Below are 19,232 nucleotides of genomic sequence, written 5' to 3'. Positions count from 1 at the left end.
GGGGTCTCAGTGATAATCTAGTCAAGTATGCATATTTTCCCAGTATAGAAATTCAGGCCTTGGTTACTGAGTTGCTTAAAGCACCAACAGTGTGTTACTGTCAGAGTCAAGTCTAGAACTGGTTTCTTAACTCTATAGCCAGTGCTCTTTTTACTACAATCATTGAAGTAAACTTCTGGTCTATCTTTTAGGCATTCTTCAAACAAAATAATGTACCTCAGGAAAGCCGTTTTAATCTGAAAAAAAACGTGGAGGAGGAGTATAGGAAGTGGAAGTCAATGAGCAATGAAAATAACATCATTGCCCACTTTTCTAATCAAGGCTCTCCTCTCTTCCTTTGTCTTCTCTGGAAAATGCTCTTGGAAACAGATCATATTAATCAGATTGGTTACAGGTAAGCCCCAACCTAGATCTGCATTCCATTTAGCAACCCATTATACCATAGAGCAATATAATTTATTTTTTACTCTCTGCTTTCCAGAGTATTAGAAAGAATTGGAGCCAGGGCCTTGGTAGCCCATGTGAGAACATTTGCAGATTTCCTGGTATATGAGTTCTCTACATCAGCTGGGGGTCAGCAACTCAACAAATGCATTGAAATTCTTAATGACATGGTATGGAAATACAACATTGTTACATTGGACAGATTAATTCTCTGCCTGGTAAGAATATACTTAACTTAATGTTTCTAAGCTGTCTATTCTCTTTTGGGTCAATGTATGTGATTGATAGATCTTCTAAGAATTTAATAAATTTATATTATAATTAAGCATTGCTATCACTTCCCTAAGGAACTAAAGATTTCCCAATTTCTTTACTCATTCATTCAATAAATATGTATTGAATATATACTATGTTCTATGCACAGATACTTATGTCTGTCTAGAGCAGGGGTGGGCAAACTTTTTGACTGGAGGGCCACAATGGGTTCTTAAACTGGACCGGAGGGCCGGAACAAAAGCATGGATGGAGTGTTTGTGTGAACTAATATAAATTCAAAGTAAACATCATTACATAAAAGGGTACGGTCTTTTTATTTTTTAGTTTTATTCATTTCAAATGGGCCGGGTCCGGCCCGCGGGCCGTAGTTTGCCCACGGCTGGTCTAGAGTAAATGAGACAGACATGACCCTGGACTTTTGATGCTCTAAAAATATGAGCAGTTAGACCTGAGCTGATTCTCAAAGTTTCCCACTAGGGTCAGGAATTTTTAGGTCACTGCATTCTTTTGTAAGTGCTAATAACCATTAGTATAGTTTGGTAGCCACAGTCAGAACTGAATTTTCTCATAGTCACCCAATATTCCCCAAATGTTTTTTTCTATTGACTCGATTCTATTTCAGGTAAAAACTTAAGAAAAAGACACTGAATCGGGATGAGCAATGCTACATTTGTAAAAATACTATAGTGGTGATATTGGGGGTGACTTATAGGTTAGCATTAATCTGTTACCTGTGGAGCATAGATATGAAGATGGTTACAGTCTACCTCGTCTTTCCGATATACCTAGATTGCAGGTTTGATCTGCAGTCAGGGCACATAAAAGAATCAACCAGTGAATGCATAAATAAGTGGAAAACACATCAATGCTTCTCTCTCTCAAATAAACAAATTTTTTTAAAAGAAGGTACTTTTAAAAAAGATAGTTATAATCTACTAGGGGAAATAATGCAAATCTATAAATCAATAAAAGAAAAGGATAAAATAGAGATATGGTAAGATTTTATTTATTTAGATTTAGAGTATCAAGTGGCAAAGCCATGCTCTTGCATAGGTTAGACATTTTCATAGAATTTTCTCTTGTTCTCCAAAGGCGATGCGTAGTCATGAAGGAAATGAAGCCCAGGTTTGTTATTTCATAATTCAGTTGCTGTTACTCAAACCAAATGATTTTCGAAACCGAGTAAGTGACTTTGTGAAGGAAAATTCCCCAGAGCACTGGCTACAGAACGACTGGCACACCAAGCACATGAATTATCACAAGGTACTAATTCAAATTAGTGCTTCAGTTAATCCTTTCTAAGCCTTACGTGACTGTTGATTTGGCTGTTGTCTCTGTGGTTCTACTATTTCTCTCTGGTCTCTAAATTTCTTCAAGGTTCTAGAGTATCTCTAAAGTTATGAATAAATTAAAATTGCAGTTTTTGTAGACACGGGTTCATATAGTACAAAATGAAAAGAGTTATTACAAATCCTTTTATACATAATCACTTTGGGTGTATTTTTGGGATAAAAGATTTTTACCAAGTAAATGACTCTTGTTTTCATTGCATTGTAGGAGTAATCATGGTTTCATGTTCTTTAAATGGCAAGTTTATTTAACTCCTTTTTGAGAGAAAAAAGATGCCCTAAACATTTACCATTTTCTCATTTCCACAGAAATATCCAGAGAAGCTGTATTTTGAGGGCCTGGCGGAGCAGGTCGATCCTCCTGTGCAGATCCAGTCACCTTATCTGCCCATCTATTTTGGAAATGTGTGTCTCCGATTCCTTCCAGTATTTGATATAGTAATCCACAGATTTTTAGAGTTGCTTCCGGTCTCCAAATCACTGGAGACTCTCCTAGATCACCTAGGAGGGTTATATAAATTTCATGGTGAGCTTTTTAAAATTTTAATTCCATCTAATAGTAAGCAAAAGTGGGCTAGGCATGACTATATGGGCAACAGTTGTTCTAAAAATTTTGTTAAAGATTTTATTAAAGTGTTTTGAGGGTAAGTGCCATGCGTTGATACCAGGAAGTCTAAAATAAACGACATAAAAATATGAATAGGTAATCATAGCAAATGTATTAAATAGAAAAAAAAGTGATATGTAAGAGATGCCTTATTTTACAGAGTGTGATTAATTGCCAAAGAGTATAGAGGGAGAAAAGTATGTGTTCACAACAGACCGACGTTACTGGGAACGAATTGGATTTTGGCAGCTTCTCGGATGGATAGAATTTCAATTGTGGTATATGTGATTTGTATAAACAGAAAGGGGGTGCGGGGGCTAGGCAGAATCTTCTAGAAAAATCATGAAGGTATTAAAAACAAGACACTTTGAAAACAATAGCCTTATTGAGCTAAATTAAAAATTCATATACTGTACCTGACAGATCATCTTAAATGCCTGACTGAGAAGTTTTGATTTTATAACACAGGTAATCAAGGATCAACTAGAAGTTATTGAGTAAGATAATGACATGGAATGCATAAGTGGAAAACATTTATTTTAGATAAATCCAGTTGTAGTTGGTAGCATGTCTTAGAAGAAGGAAGCCATTTCAATGCTTTATGTCAGAAAGCTCAGGTGTATGAGTATGTAAACAAGTATGATGGCATTGGAAATGATGAAGAAGGAACAGATAGTCAAGGAAAGAGGAATAGCACTTGGGTGGCTGGTTGTGGGGAGAATATCAAAAGAAAGAAATTAAGACAATTCTAAAGTATTAAACATGGTCCTGGAGAATAGCAGAGTCAGTGACAGGAGCAGGGGAGTCCCAGGGCAGCCACTATGGGGACAATGTGTCTTTTTCTGGGGCAGTTCTTTCTAGACCTTGATCTAAGATGTTTTCCTCCAGTGCAAAAGCTAAAATTGTCTTTTAGCACTACAGAATAGGTATGAAGTTAAAGTTTTCCTTAAAAACACTTTCCATTTGGATTAGTTGATATGTGCACATGGTACAGTAGGGTACGCCATAAAATATCCCATCCCTGTCCTCTAGTAAGGAATGCCCTGGCACATATGTTTCATTTTTGCAGGATACATTTCTAGAAGTGAAATCACTACCTCAGACTGTAATGAATATCTTTAAATACAGATATGTATATTATTGGAAGCTTGCTGCCTTGTCCTAAAATTAAAATATTCACTGTCTAATTACCCAGCATGTGAAATAATTTCATAATCTTCTGAGCTATTTTTTGGTAATCTGAAAACAGAGGATTTGTTTTTCACAGTTGTTGGTAACCAGATCGCATTGTGGTGATCTGTTTTCTTCTTGGCAGATCGTCCTGTGACTTATTTATATAATACTCTACACTATTATGAAATGCACCTGAGAGAGCGTGCATTTCTCAAACGAAAACTTGTCCACGCGATCATTGGCTCTCTCAAGGATAATCGACCGCAGGGCTGGTGTCTAAGTGACACTTACCTGAAGTGTGCTATGAATGCCCGAGAAGACAATCCTTGGGTCCCAGATGACTCCTACTATTGTAGATTGATTGGCCGACTAGTGGATAATATCCTTTTTATTGTGATTTTCCAGATTCTCTAGAAATAAGTGCATTTATGATTTGTGAGAACATGAGCTGTATTGTTTTTTCAAGGTAATATCCTGTATAATAAAAGGCTAATATGCAAATAGACCGAACAGTGGAACAATGGGTCTCTGACACACACTGACCACCAGGGGGCAGATGCTTAATGCAGGAGCTGCCCCTTGGTGGTCAGGGCACTCCCACAGCGGGAGGTCCTCTCAACCAGAAGCCAGGCTCACTAAGGCAGCGCTAAGGATGTCTGACTGCCAGTGTAGGCCCATTCTCTGCAGGGAGCAGGCCTAAGCTGGCAGTCAGACATCCCCTGAGGGCTCCCAGACTGAGAGGGTGCAGGCCAGGCTGAGGGGACCCCCCTCTCCCAAGTACATGAATTTCATGCACCGAGCCTCTAGTTTTTATATATTCTAAGACTTCACATTTCTTAAAGATTGTTTCTACTTTTACTTCTGGAAAGTTTTGAAATCTTAAATTAACAGCATCGTGACAGAGAGGCAGAAATTCACTCCATTAAAATTTATATTTAAAAACAGGCGTTATAAGATTTGTTTCAAAGAAAACAATCCTATTTCTAAATACTAGTAATTGTACTATTGTAGTACATGCATTTGTTTGCTATTGGGGAACATAGAAATTTGTTGCTTTAAATAATTGAATTTTTAAAAAATGTTAATAGAAAATAATAAAATCTATTTTCTCTCTTTTTTAGTAAAAAAAAAGCCACTACACTGGTATTTTTATTTCTTCATTTTGATTTCATGTTTTAAGTTATCAGCACATTATACTTAGTATGTCTATATACCATGTCACTATTTAGAGCAGTTTTATATAAATGGTCATGATTTATTTTCCTACACAAAGAAACTTACTTTGTGAAGTAAAAGAATTACTTATTATAAAGTAACTTTATTATTATTATTATTTCAGAGAGGAAGGGAGTGGGAGAGAAAGATAGAAACATCAATGATGAGAGAGAATCATTTCCTGGCCTCCTCCTGCACACACCCTACTGGGGTCCGAGCCTGCATCCTGGGCATGTGTGCCCATGACCGGAATTGAACTCGGGACCTTCAATCCACAGGCCAACACTCTATCCATTGAGCCAAACCGGCTAGGGCGGGTAACTTATTAATTGTCCTATGACTATTAGAAGGAATAAGTTGATAGTTATAGCAGTACTTTGGTTGCATCTATAGCTATCACATCACAGTTATAAGAGCCCACCTATATAAGACCAACCATTTTATATCTTACAGTTGATCACATGGTTGCAATCAATATATTTGTCATGTCAAGCTTATTTGTATTTGGTTTGTATTATTTGCCTTCTAATCTCTCAGATAAATTACTTCTTAAAGGTGATTATCAATCAGATAAATTGATAATTAAATGACATGTTTACATATGAAACATTTTGAAAACTGTAAAGCACTATACAAATGTGAGCCATTAATCTCAAAATGATCCAGTAGTTATTGCTTTAATCATTTGCACCAATGGCTGGCAAGTCTCCTGGTCCATTTCCAAACTGTGACTGGAGATTCAATGAGTTTCCCAATCCAGCTGCCCATGCACTGCATGTTACTTGTGTGGAGCTCATGGCCTTAGCTGTTTCAGGCAAAGAAGTTGGAAATGCTCTTCTAAATGTTGTGTTGAAAAGGTATGTATACTGTTATATGCAATAAGATTTATTGTTTATTTGTAAAGAAATTGATATTTTATTTGGAGCTGTCAGACAAACCTATTGTCCCAAGGCTGATACACACTAGATAGTAACTGTCTTTTGGTTCCAGATCTTGTCCTTATGATATATGTGTAGTAGAGTTAGCCCTAGACAGTGTCAGGAGACCTGGGTTTATTCCTACTTATGTTCTTTATTAGTTTGGCATTTAATTTAGGAATAATGTTAACTTCTCAATACAGACCGTCTTTGAAGAGTCCTTTCTTAAAGACCAACATAAAGAACGGGATAATGATTAGAGAAGAAGTATAAATAAATGGAAATAGTCTTTCAGCCCATTTGTTAAAGGAGACAATCCAAAACAAAATTCTTATTTTGCTTTTGTTTCTGCATAGTAAATTTTTACTCAATAAAAATCTATTGTAGTTTTATTGGAATAGGTCAGTTGTCAGCCCCTGAATTACATGTTCTCAAAAGAAGATTCATTATCAACCAAATAAAATGTTTTTATAATTCCACATTTGTATTATTTGTTCCTACTCGTAGTCAGCCTTTAGTGCCACGAGAGAACATTACAGCATGGATGAATGCAATTGGATTGATCATCACTGCTCTACCAGTGAGTTAAGTTGTGATTTTTACATAGTAATGGAATGCAGTTGTTCCTGTGAGTTGAAAGAATAGGATGCCTTTATATAAGGACATTGTGCATGCAGTTAATGAAGTGTTTCATGTTTTTAAAGTTTTCATATTATTATTGCTTCAAAAATCTACAGTGACTGTTTGCTTTCTGCATTTGGGTCCCTACATTCATTGGTCCCATTTACCCATCCAACCTTAGTTTTTACATTAAAATGTAAATATTTTGAACAGTTAGTTTGTTATATATCTATGAGAGCCTCTTCTCATGTGACCTCCACGTGTGTCTAGTCAGCACCACATGGTTGTCTGTTGTGCTATCTTTGAATCCTATCTAATAAGGAGGGAATATGCAAATTGACTGTCACGCCATCCCAAAGATGGTGGCACCCATAGCCACAAGATGGCAGTGCCCAGTCCCCTCAGCCCTGCCGGGGGCAGGGAGGAAGGGTGGCAGGAGCACGGTGTGGCTGGACCCACCCTCAGCCACCCAGCTGCCCAGGGCCAGCCCAAGGTGCAGGCAAGCCTTGGACGGCAGCTGCCCAGCCAATGTCCAAGGCACAGGCAGGCCTTGGATGGCAGCTGCCCAGCCACCCAGGGCTGCCCGAGGCTCAAGTAACCAGTGCCGGACGAGGCTTGCACTGCTGGAGTGGCAGCAGCAGAGGTGTGATGGGGGCGTCAGTTTCCCCTGATCCCCGGGTCACCTACTGCCCCTGAAGGCTTCTGGACTGTGAAAGGGGGGAGGCCGGACTGAGAGACCCCACTCCAGTGCATGAATTTTCCTCTAGTGTTAGTAATACTGTCTAACCCTGTGCTCTCCAGACTGCTTTGATTATGCACCTCTATAAGTCACTTTTTTCTTACCCACCTCCGAAATATATGTATTTGTTTCTGAGTTACACATGTGTATCAGTAGTGTCTGTGTGGTAAATATTGTTAAAGTAGATTTACTGTGTAGTCAGTATCAGGTACTAAGTGAACAGGCAAGTGTGTGGAACCCTCTAACTCACAAGCATAATACTGACTTATTATGAAGCCACCCACTTTTGATTGTAAAATCTCCATTACACAGACACAAGCTGGATAAGTAGAAAACATTAAAGAATGAGAAAATGAGTGAGAGTGTGAAAATGAATATGGGGTGGAATACTAGATACGTGATATTTTTCATCAGGCTTTCCTCTGGTTTTAAAGGAGCCATATTGGATTGTCCTTCATGATCAAATTGTGAGTGTCATCAGTAGTCCCAGCTTGACATCTGAAACCGAGTGGGTTGGCTACCCATTCCGCCTCTTTGACTTCACTGCTTGTCACCAGTCGTACTCCGAGATGAGCTGTAGCTATACGTTAGCTCTAGCACATGCCGTGTGGCACCATTCTAGCATCGGGCAACTTTCTCTCATTCCCAAGTAGGTATTATGATTTTTAAAAGAAATTTTACTTTTGTAATTTTTTGTTTTGTTCTTTAACCTCATGTACATGTAAGGTATATATCTCAGTCAGCAGAACAACTTGGAAAGTAAGAGTGAAGTAGAATTTCTAGATAATCAGAAAACCTCTTTTATTTCAGAATTGTTTGAAAAACATGTAATTTGTATGTGCAAGTAATAATTTGGTATCTAGTTTACCATTACATTTTAAGAAAGCTTTTCCTAGAATGTATTCCAAAAGTTGCCTTTTGAACTGAATACCTGATAGCAGCCTATTTTCTGATTATTTACCTTAACTATAAAATTGGTGTTATCTAGATTCAACTTTCTTGAGAATGGCATTTATATTAGACTGGTTATGCACCTCTATCATTCAATAATTTTATTTTTAAGAATGACTTCAATCTAAATTTATTCCAGTAATCAAATAAAAATAAGAGCCAGTGAGAGATATGAGAATAATTAAAAATAATTAAATTTGAAGAAATTAAAAAAAAATTATTACGACTTTTGCAAATTCTGGGGTAGACTGTATTAACAAAATTCAAACAATTCACTGATTTCAAATCACAAATTATTATCTCCAAATTTTAGGTTTCTCACTGAAGTACTTCTTCCTATAGTGAAGACTGAATTCCAATTGCTTTATGTATACCATCTTGTGGGACCATTTTTACAAAGATTTCAGCAAGAGAGAACTCGGTGTATGATAGAGGTAAAATATAATCTGGGTTTTTTGTGATAAAATTAAGTTCTAAAATATCTATTTGGGGTTTTTTCCCAATGTTTTCCAAACTTCATATCATAATCCATTAGAGTGAAGTCAGCTTAGTAGGATCAGAGAGTGGTTTTGGAGGAATTGGCGTACCCATGACTTAGAATAACTATGATGAGTTTGGTGTGGGATGTGTTGAATTGGATGTGCAGGGAGAAATACCCATCTTCAAGGTTGAGAAGAAAGTTAAGGATGGAGAAATGCCTTTGAGAACCTGCACTACAGTAAAGAAGAATTAATTAAAATTATGGGAATGGATGGAAATCACCTATAATGAGTACAGAGAAAAGAAAATGAGCCAGGAATAGAACCTTAAAGTATAAGCCCCCAAATAGAACTAAAGGTACAATCTAAAGCAAGGGTCCTCAAACTACGGCCCACGGGCCACATGCAAATACAAATATTGTATTTGTTCCCATTTTGTTTTTTTACTTCAAAATAAGGTATGTGCAGTGTGCATAGGAATTTGTTCATAGTTTTTTTTAAATCTACAGTCCGGCCCTCCAACGGTCTGAGGGACAGTGAATTGGCCCCTTGTTTAAAAAGTATGAGGACCCCTGATCTAAAGTATCCTGAGGTTGCGATTACCCCAGAAATTGAGGTATGGTTTCCTGAAAGGGAATCGTCTGTCTCTTAATTTTAAGAAAAATTAACAAACTGTAAAGAGAAATTTTATTTATACCCTTTTGGGGCATTTTATAGCACTATCGAGTCCACTATAATGCAGGCCATGTCATATTTCCATGCACACAAAGTTTGTGTGGTCAGTGACAGTTTTATAAACCTGTTATCCCTCTGTGCTAGTCGTGGAATGGAGTCCAGCAGATCATGCTGAATTATTGAACCATTTTTGACATAAATAATTTTATGTTATTTTTAACTAGATTGGTGTGGCATTTTATGACATGTTGCTGAATGTAGACCAATGCAGCGCCCACTTAAATTACATGGATCCCATCTGTGACTTCCTATACCATGTGAAGTATATGTTTACTGGTGACAGCGTAAAAGAGCAAGTAAGTTAACTTTAATTACTTTTAATGATGTTTCGTTTAGAAACCTTGAACATATGGTGATATACTTATTTGTTTGGGTGAGTGGTTTTGTTTATTTTCTTTTAAGGAGAAAAGGTTGATATCAGTCTCTTTTATGCTACATGAGCATATTCTGAATATAATATTAAAGTAAAAGTAAATGCATGTTATAATTTCTTACATTTTCCCCTTGATATTTGCAACGAGACATCTGAAAAAGACCTAGGGGAGTTAATTAACAGTAATTTCATTAGGAAGAAACAGTACAGTATCGCTACTGAAAAGACCAGATAGGTGTTGTGTTACGTGAAGGAGGTCCTACTTTTTCTGGACAGTAATTAGGATACACTATGGGAACATTAGATAACTTGCAGCATAACTAGAAGACTAAAGCCAGGAGAGTCCAGAGAGTGATTTCTTGAAGGGTATTTGAAGGAACTGGGAAAGCTTGATTTGAACTTTAAAGTCTTAGTTAGTTGTTTATGTCCTTACTATTTGGAGGGTTGCCATTTGGATTCAGTATTAGATCTGTTCTGTGTGACTTCAAAGGACATATAAACGCTGGTGAAGTTAAAAGGAGGTGCATTCTGACTCAATATAGAATGAGCCACTTCCTACTAGAGCTGTCTGAACATGGAAAGGACCTCCTTGAGCTATAACCGAGTTTCCGATCTGTAGGAAAGTCTTGTCTGTTTCAGAAGGAAAAATTAAATAATCTCCCCTCCATACTTCAATGTTACTTCCTTCTATAATGGTCAAGAGAGGTAAACTGATATAAAAACATATGAATCCTAGTCTGTTGGATTCTTCCCTTGCAGCTGGGGAGGGTGTTGACTCTTTTATGCCTTAGCAGAATCGTCAAGGAAAGTTGAGTGGGAATACAGGCATGCTTTATTTTATTTATTTATTTTTTAAGTATATTTTTATTGATTTCAGAAAGGAAGGGGGAGAGAGAGAGATAGAAACAATGATGAGAAAGAATCATTGATTGGCTGCCTCCCATATACTCCACACTGGGGGTCAAGCCTGCAACCCAGGCATGTGCCCTGACTGGGAATTGAACCATGACCTGGTTCATAGGTTGATGCTCAACCACTGAGCCACACCAGCCGGGCTCAGGCATGCTTTATTTAGCATATCCTTTATATTTCGGTCTAAGGCATTTTGACACAAGGTAATTACAGAAAGGAAAAATTATTAATGGGCTGATCTTTCCTGGCAAGGTCAAGGAGCATTTGAGTAAAGAAAGCTGTGAAACTGCTTGATGTATTTATTTCCTTGGGTTTTAAGTAAGAGTAGATCTGATACATAGTTTGAATTCCAAGTATAAATCAGAATTTTTAAAAATTAGATTTGTAGATATATGTTACAAACATATATGTTATTCAAAGAACTTCAGAATGTAATTGTGCTTCATGCTTCTGTGAAGATGGCATTTTAAAAGGATGACCACCTATTGCATGTGTAATATTGTCAGTGTAAATTATACTAGCTTTTGGCAGTAGGTTTTCTGGCTAGCCAGGTAAGTATGTGTTTTTGTAAATATATGCTTATATACATAGATATATGCATATACACACATATACATATGTAGAATGTGTATGAGGAAGAACACACAATTTTTCTCATGTGAGAGAAATAATTTTATCTGCTTTTGTTAAAACACAAAGCATGTAGATAAACTTCCTCATCCATCCCACTCCCTAGTATATTGTCTCAGGATATATATTAATCACTTCTTTAAAAGGTGGGAAATTAAATTTTTCTGGTTAAAATATTTTTTCATGTGTTTTCATTTTTTAGGTAGAGAAGATTATCTGTAATTTAAAACCAGCTTTAAAACTTCGTCTTCGATTCATCACACACATTAGCAAGATGGAACCAACTACAGTACCTCCACAGGCCATAAATAGTGGGTCTCCAGCCCCTCAGTCTAACCAGGTGCCAGTGTCTTTACCAGTCACTCAGTGAAGTCAGCATGCACCGGGGTGCAATGGAAATGCATCTGTCTTTGAAAGTGGACTCAAACCTATTAAATCTGAACATAATCATTGCTACATAGTGGTGTAGTAGAGCAGTGACGTTCAGATTGTTTTATTTTGATTCAAATCGTGAATCTATTGACACCTTATAACTCCCATCTCCTTGTCTATATTTATGTCTCTAAGAGATCAAGTAGACTATGTTGTCCATATGCATAATGACTTATTAGAATTGCCTAGGAACACTTACGTCTCTAAGAGGTCAAATAAACTACATGTTGTTCATATCCATAACAGTTTATTAGAGCTGCCTAATATTGAGGTGTCTTTGATCAAAAGGCTTTTATTAGATACTCTCAATCTTTCCTAGTCTAGCCATTGGTTTGGTTTTATATTTTATAATTAATGACTTATTCATTGTTTTAAAGGTACTACATATGTAGTCGTTATTACAGATCCTTTTATATATAAATTTCTTTTGGTATGTCTTTGGGATAAGAGATTTTTGTCAAAGAACTGAAAATTTCATTGCATTGCAGAAGTAAACAGTTTCATATTCTTTTTAAATGGCTTAGAATTTTTATCATAGATTTTCGAGTAAATAAGCTAATGTTTCTAATCAAGGTAGTTTGGCAAGTTTTTGCCTTTGCTGTGGACTTGAACTTTACTGTATGAAATGAATTGGAAGTTATGTAAGTAGATAACATAGCTAGAAATGCACAAACTTAGTAAATTCATGTTTAAATGGTGATTCTCCAATCTCTGTTTTTTAAAATAATTACTTTTCCAGATTGACACTTACCTAGCAAATGATGTTATTCTTTGAATTTTTATAATCTTAAAATTTTTAAGTATTTATTTTTTAAATGCAGTGTACATTTTGGTTCTTTAGGGTTTATTAAATTTTGAGAGACTTAATGTTAATTTTGGAGGGAAATGGTATTAAGATTGTAAAAGACTACAAAAAAATTAGTAAAATCTGTTAAATGAATACTTTGTGTGATTGATTACTCAATTTGAATGAGCATCTGTTGTGTGCCAGGCAGTGTGTTGGCTGGGTTATAAGAGAGAGAGACCTGGGCTACTTCCATGAGTTGTACTGTACAGCTGGTATTTGACATTGCCCTAGGTATTAAGGGTACTAATTAAAAAAAAATAGCACTTATTAAAATAAAAATGAACTACCCACGCCGGGTAGCTCAGTTGGTTAGAGCACTGTCCCAATAACCTAAGGTTGTGAGTTTAATATCCAGACATACAAGAATCAACCAGTAAATACATAAATATGTTGAATAACAAATCGATGTCTCTCTCTCTCTCAAAAATCAATAATAAAAAAAGAATTAGTGAAGTTTAACCAACTATACTTCAATTTTTTATTTCCAAATACATCGTCCTAGACCTTACCTTCTTCATGGTTCATATTATTATAATCACTACATTTTTTAAAGTTGATTTTAGAGAGAAAGAAGAAGGGAGAGAGAAACATTGATTTGTTGTTCCACTGAATTATGCATTCATTGGGTTGATTTTTGTATGTATCCTGATTGGGAATCAAACCTGCAACATTGGAGTATCGAGCTACCTGGCCAGGGCTTATAATGACTAAATCTTTATTTGCCATGCAATTCAGCTTAATATTTATATAATAGTATAAGTAATTTTTCTTAGTAATATTGTTAAAATTCCCCAGAAATTTTATGCTAGAAATGAATTCAAATGTTCCTCTTAACAGAGTCTCAATATAGTCTCACTACCTCAAGGAATATATTGCTTTGAGATCCTAAAATGGGAATAATTATGAACTGGTATTATACAAATAGAATAAAGGAAGTGAAAATATCACTTTCTCAAGGATATGTACATTCCAGTTCATTTATTAACAATTCATTTTTTCTTCTTTAGCTTATAAAAAAGGGGGGAATATGATTTTCCCCAAATGGGTTTTTTAAAGAATTATTATTAACCAGAGACATTAATAGAAGGCAGATGCTTTATTTGGATTTATTCTGAAGGGGGAAAATGCCTTTATATTAATTACATCCTAAAGGTTTATTTTTAACTAGAGGCCCGGTGCACAAAAATTTGTGCACTTAAGGGGGAGAGGGGGTCACTCAGCCCAGCCTGTGCCCTCTTGCAGTCTGGGACCCCTCAGGGGATGACCACCTGCTGGCTTAGGCCCGCTCCCCGGAGGATTGGGCTTAAGATGGCAATCAGACATCCCTCTGGCAGCCCGGCAGCCCTCGGGGGATGTCCACTTGCCAGCGGGGTGCAGGCCTAAACTGCAGTTGGACATCCTTAGCGCTGCTGAGGAGGCAGGAGAGGCTCCCACCACCACCGCTGTACTGGCAGCCATCAGCCTGGCTTGTGGCTGAGCAGAGCTCCTCCCATGTGAGAGCGCCCTGACCACCAGAGGGCAGCTCCTGCATTGAGCGTCTGCCCCCTGGTGGTCAGTGTGTGTCATAGTGACCAGTCATTCCCAGTGGTTCTGCTGTTAGGGTCAGTATGCATATTACCCTTTTACTATATAGAATAGAGGCCTGGTGCATGGGTGGGGGCCGGCTGGTTCACCCTGAAGGGTGTCCCGGATCAGGGTGGGAGTCCCGCTTGGGTGCCTGGCCAGCCTGGATGAGGGGATGATGGTTGTATGCAGCTGGTCACACCCCCTTCAGGGTCGGGGTCCCCACTGGGGTGCCTGGCCAGTCTGGGTGAGGGGCTGAGGGCCTTTTTCAGGCTGGTGGGTGACTGAAGCTCCCAACCTCTTCTTTTTTTTTTTTTAATTCTGGGATTTATTTACCTTAGATGGCTGTCACTGGAGCTGAGAGCCGGCTTTAGCTCTGAGGCTCGGCTCCAGCTCTGAGACCTCAGCTGCTGAAAGCAGGTATCTGGGTTTGTTTGGCTTCTATAATTGAAACACTGTTGCAGCTCCAGCTCCGAGGCCGGCTGGCTGAAAGCAGGTTTCTGGGGTTTGTTTAGCTTCTATAATTGCAACATTGTTTCTTAGAGTGCAGCTCAGAGGCCGGCAGCGGCAGGCAGGGAACCTTGGCTTCCTCCATCACTGGAGCAAGCAAGCCTCCTGTTCGCCTCAGCTGTCTGGCTGCTGGCCGCCATCTTGGTTGGCAGTTAATTTGCATATCGCCCTGATTAGCCAATGGTAAGCGTGTCATAGGTGTGGTTAATTACCATGTTTGTCTGTTATTAGATAGGACTAGAGGCCCAGTGCACAAAAATTTGTGCACTCGGGGAAGGGAGGTCCCCCAGCCCGGCCTGTGCCCTCTTGCAGTCTGGGACCCCTCGGGAGATAACGACCTGCTGGCTTAGGCCTGCCCCCAGGTGGCAGAGGGCATGCCCAATCCCTAGGTGCAGCCCCTGGTCAGGCTCAGAGCAGGGCCGATTGGGGAGTTGGGGTGCCACCCTGTCATGCACAGAGCAGGGCGGATCAGGAGGTTGCGATGCCACCCTCAGTCACGCTCAGGGTAGTGCCGATTGCGGGGTTGGGGCACCGCCCCCTGTCACACTCAAGGCACGGTCGATGGGGAGGTTGCGGTGCCACCTCTTGTCACGCACAGAGCAGGGCCAATCAGGTGTTGGGGCGCTGCCCCCTGTCACTCACAGAGCAGGGCCCATCAGGGGGGTTGGGGCTCCATACCCTGTCACACACAGAGTAGGGTCGATCAGTGGGTTGGGGAGCTCCCCCCTGTCACGCACAGAGCCAGGCCCATCAGGGGGTTGAGGAGCTTCCCCCCTGTCACTCACAGAGTAGGGCCGATAGGGGAGCTGGGGCACCGCCCCCTGTCACACACAGTGCAGGGCGGATCAGGGGGTTGGGGCACTGCACCCTGTCACACTCAGGGCAGGGCCAATGGGGAGGTTATGGCTCTACCCCATCACACACAGAGCAAGGCCCGTGGAGGAGGGTTGGGGCGCCACCCTCTATCACCCACAGAGCAGGGCCGATCAGGGGGTTGGGGCGCCGCCACTGTCACACTCAGGGCAGGGCCAATGGAGAGGTTATGGCTCTACCCTGTCATACACAGAGCAGGGCCCGTGGGCGGGGGGGTGCGGGGGGGTGAGGTTGGGGCGCCGCACCCTGTCACAGAGCAGGGCCAATCAGGGGGTTGGTGCACCGCACCCTGTCAATCACAGAGCCGCAGGGCAATCAGGGGATTGGGGAGCTCCCCCCTATCAGGCACAGAACAGGGCTGATCAGGGGGTTGGGGCGCCTTCCCCTGTCACGAACAGAGCAGGGCAGATAGGGAGGTTGTGGCCCTGCCCCCTGTCACACACAGAGCCGCAGGGCAATCAGGGGATTGGGGAGCTCCCCCCTATCAGGCACGGAACAGGGCTGATCAGGGGGTTGGGGCGCCTTCCCCTGTCACGAACAGAGCAGGGCAGATAGGGAGGTTGTGGCCCTGCCCCCTGTCACACACAGAGCCGCAGGGCAATCAGGGGATTGGGGAGCTCCCCCCTATCAGGCACGGAACAGGGCTGATCAGGGGGTTGGGGCGCCTTCCCCTGTCACGAACAGAGCAGGGTGGATAGGGAGGTTGTGGCCCCGCCCCCTGTCACACACACAGCCACAGGGCGATCAGGGGGTTTGGGTGCTGCCCCCTGTCACGCTGATCCCAGTGCCGGGAGCCTCACTGCTCCGCTGATCCCGGTGCTGGGAGGCATATTACCCTTTTACTATATAGAATAGAGGCCTGGTGTATGGGTAGGGGCCGGCTGGTTTGCCCTGAAGGGTGTCCTGGATCAGGGTGGTGGTCCCCACTGGGGTGCCTGGCCAGTCTGGCTGAGGGGCTGAGGGCCGTTTTCCGGAATCAGGTGACTGAAGCTCCAAACCGCTCCTTTTTTTCTTTTTTTTTTTTTTATTCTGGGCCAGCTTTAGCTCTGAGGCCTCGCTGCTGAAAACATTGATACAATGTTGCAGTCCAGCTGGCTGAAGCCCGGCTGAATGAAAGCCGGTTTCTGGGGTTTTGTTTAGCTTCTATATTTGCAACATAGTTACTTAGAGTTGCAGCTGAGAGGCCGGCAAGTTAGGCAGGAAACGTTGGAGTTTGCCAGTCACTGGAGCAAGCAAGCCTCCCTGCTCGCTTCAGTGCATGGCTGCCGGCAGCCATCTTGGCTGACAGTTAATTTGCTTAAGGATATGCTGATTAGCCAATGGGAAGGGTAGCGGTCGTACGCTAATTACCATGTTTCTCTTTTATTAGTGTAGACTAGAGGCCCGGTGCACAAAAATTTGTGCACTCGGGGGGAGAGGGGGTCCCTCAGCCCTGCCTGTGCCCTCTCGCAGTCTGGGACCCCTTGGGAGATAACGACCTGCTGGCTTAGGCCTGCTCCCGGGTGGCAGAGGGCAGGCCCAATCCCTAGGTGCAGCCCCTGGTTGGGCTCAGAGCAGGGCCGATTGGGGAGTTGGGGCGCTGCACTCTGTCATGCACAGAGCAGGGCGGATCGGGAGGTTGCCATGCCACCCCTAGTCACACTCAGGGTAGGGCTGATTGGGGGGTTGGGGCACTGCCCTCTGTCACACTCAAGGTAGGGTCGATAGGGAAGTTGCGGCGCCACCCCCTGCCACGCACAGAGCAGGACCCATCAGGGGGTTGGGGCTCCGTACCCTGTCACACACACAGCAGGGCCCATCAGGGGTTTGGGGAGCTCCCCCTTGTCATGCACAGAGCAGGGTCAATCAGGGGTTTTGGGAGCTCCTCCGTGTCATGCACAGAGTAGGGCCAATAGGGGAGCTGGGGCACCGCCCCCTGTCACATACAGAGCAGGGCCGGGGGGGGGTGGGGAGTAGTTGAGGCACCACACCCTGTCACACTCAGGGCAGGGCCGATGGGGAGGTATGGCTCTACCCAGTCTCACATAGAGCAGGGCCCGTGGGGGGGTTGGGGCGCCGCCACTGTCACACACAGAGCCGCAGGGCAATCGGGGTTGGGACGCCGCCCTCTATCACCCACAGAGCAGGGCCGATCAGGGGGTTGGGGCGCTGCCCCCTGTCACACACAGAGCCTCTCAGCTCCGCTGATCCCGCCCGGCAGGGTCACAGATCTGGGTCCCAGACCGTAGATAGCCTTGCCTGCTGCCGCCTGCCTTCAGTATGCAAATTAGCCGCCATCTTGTTGCTTCAGGGTGGGGGTCCCCACTGGGGTGCCTGGCCAGTCTGGGTGAGGGGCTGAGGGCTGTTTTCAGGCTGGCGGGCGACTGAAGCTCCAAACCTCTCCTTTTTTTCTTTTTTTTTTATTCTGGCATTTATTTACCTTCTATGGCTGTCACTGGAGCTGAGAGCCGGCTTTCTCTCTGAGGCTCTGCTGAAAGCAGGTTTCTGGCCTTTGTTTTCTGTATTCGAAACAATGTTGCGACTCCAGCTCTGAGATCCCGGCTGACTGACAGGAGGTTTCTGGAGTTTTGTTTATCTTCTATAAATGTTACTATGTTTCCAACTGAAGCTCAGAGGCCGGCTAGTGAGGTGGGGAACGTTGGAGTCCACAGCAAGCAAGCCTCCTATTAGCTTCCAGCTGCCTGGCTGCTGGCCGCCATCTTGGCTGACAGTTAATTTGCATAAGGATACGCTCATTAGCCAATGGGAAGGGTAGCGGTCGTACACCAATTACCATGTTTCTCTTTTATTAGTGTAGATAGTACCTTTAAAGCCACTCAGTCCAATAGGACGTTCTGCAGTGGTGGAAAGACTATCTGTGCTATTCAGTACAGTAGTTAGCCACAAGTGCCTACTGAGCACTTGAAATGTGGAACTGAATTTTAAAGTTTATTAAGCTTTAATTTAAATAACTGCATGTGATTACATGTGACAGTATACTCTAAAGCATGATTCAGCATAATTGCTCTTATCTAAAAGCAATTCAGTAAAATATTTATCTTAAAAGTGCATATGTCAACGGTTAGTTTAACATTCTAAGTTGCATATGAAAAATCAGATGTTAGAGGAGGCTCTGACATATGGCTGAGTTGTCTGTTTGTTTTTTTAATATATATTTTAATGATTTCAGAGAGGAAGGGGAAGAGAGAGAGAGAGAGAAACACCAATGATGAGAATCATTGATCGGCTGCCTCATGCATGCCCCCTGTTGGGGGTCAAGCAGGCAACCTGGGCTTGTGCCCTGACCAGGAATCGAACTGTGACCTGGTTCATAGGTTGATGCTTAGTCACAGAGCCATACCAGCTGAGTGACATATGGCTATTTTAACAACAATACAGATCCTTTCATGGGCCCTTCCTCACTGCAGAGCCCACGTGAGTTTTGTGTAAGTTGTGGAGAAGGGGAAGAGTTTGTTTCCTTGGTTTTGGTTATAGTTTACTCTCATTTATTTTTCCCACCTCCTCACTGTATTCCAGAGCGAAGATGAGCGCTTTAGGATGTTTAAAGATTTCAGCAAATGAGACACACTGTAATTGTCATGAGTGA

General features: G+C 41.8%; 1 protein-coding gene across 3 annotated transcripts in view; it reads left to right on the top strand.

Annotated features, from left to right (window-relative positions):
- MED23 (mediator complex subunit 23) overlaps nt 1–12,790 on the top strand; it is a 43,852-nt gene extending 31,062 nt beyond the window's left edge. For all 3 annotated transcript variants that reach the window (XM_070417704.1, XM_070417703.1, XM_070417702.1), the window contains 11 exons: nt 192–394; nt 482–662; nt 1,813–1,983; nt 2,379–2,595; nt 3,992–4,228; nt 5,756–5,921; nt 6,489–6,561; nt 7,776–7,990; nt 8,606–8,726; nt 9,671–9,802; nt 11,624–12,790. In XM_070417704.1, the coding sequence (XP_070273805.1) occupies nt 192–394; nt 482–662; nt 1,813–1,983; nt 2,379–2,595; nt 3,992–4,228; nt 5,756–5,921; nt 6,489–6,561; nt 7,776–7,990; nt 8,606–8,726; nt 9,671–9,802; nt 11,624–11,791 (1,884 nt within the window). In that variant the 3' untranslated portion in view covers nt 11,792–12,790. The remainder of the gene's footprint in view (nt 1–191; nt 395–481; nt 663–1,812; nt 1,984–2,378; nt 2,596–3,991; nt 4,229–5,755; nt 5,922–6,488; nt 6,562–7,775; nt 7,991–8,605; nt 8,727–9,670; nt 9,803–11,623) is intronic.
- The last annotated feature ends 6,442 nt before the right edge of the window (nt 12,791–19,232 follow it).

This window comes from Myotis yumanensis, unplaced genomic scaffold (genome assembly GCF_028538775.1).
Source record: "Myotis yumanensis isolate MYYU_CA2020_CCGP unplaced genomic scaffold, mMyoYum1.0.hap1 SCAF_6, whole genome shotgun sequence".
In the NCBI taxonomy this organism is placed as follows: Eukaryota; Metazoa; Chordata; class Mammalia; order Chiroptera; family Vespertilionidae; genus Myotis; species Myotis yumanensis.
The sequence above is the reverse complement of the archived record's forward strand: the minus strand, read 5'-3'. Positions and strand labels throughout refer to the sequence as shown.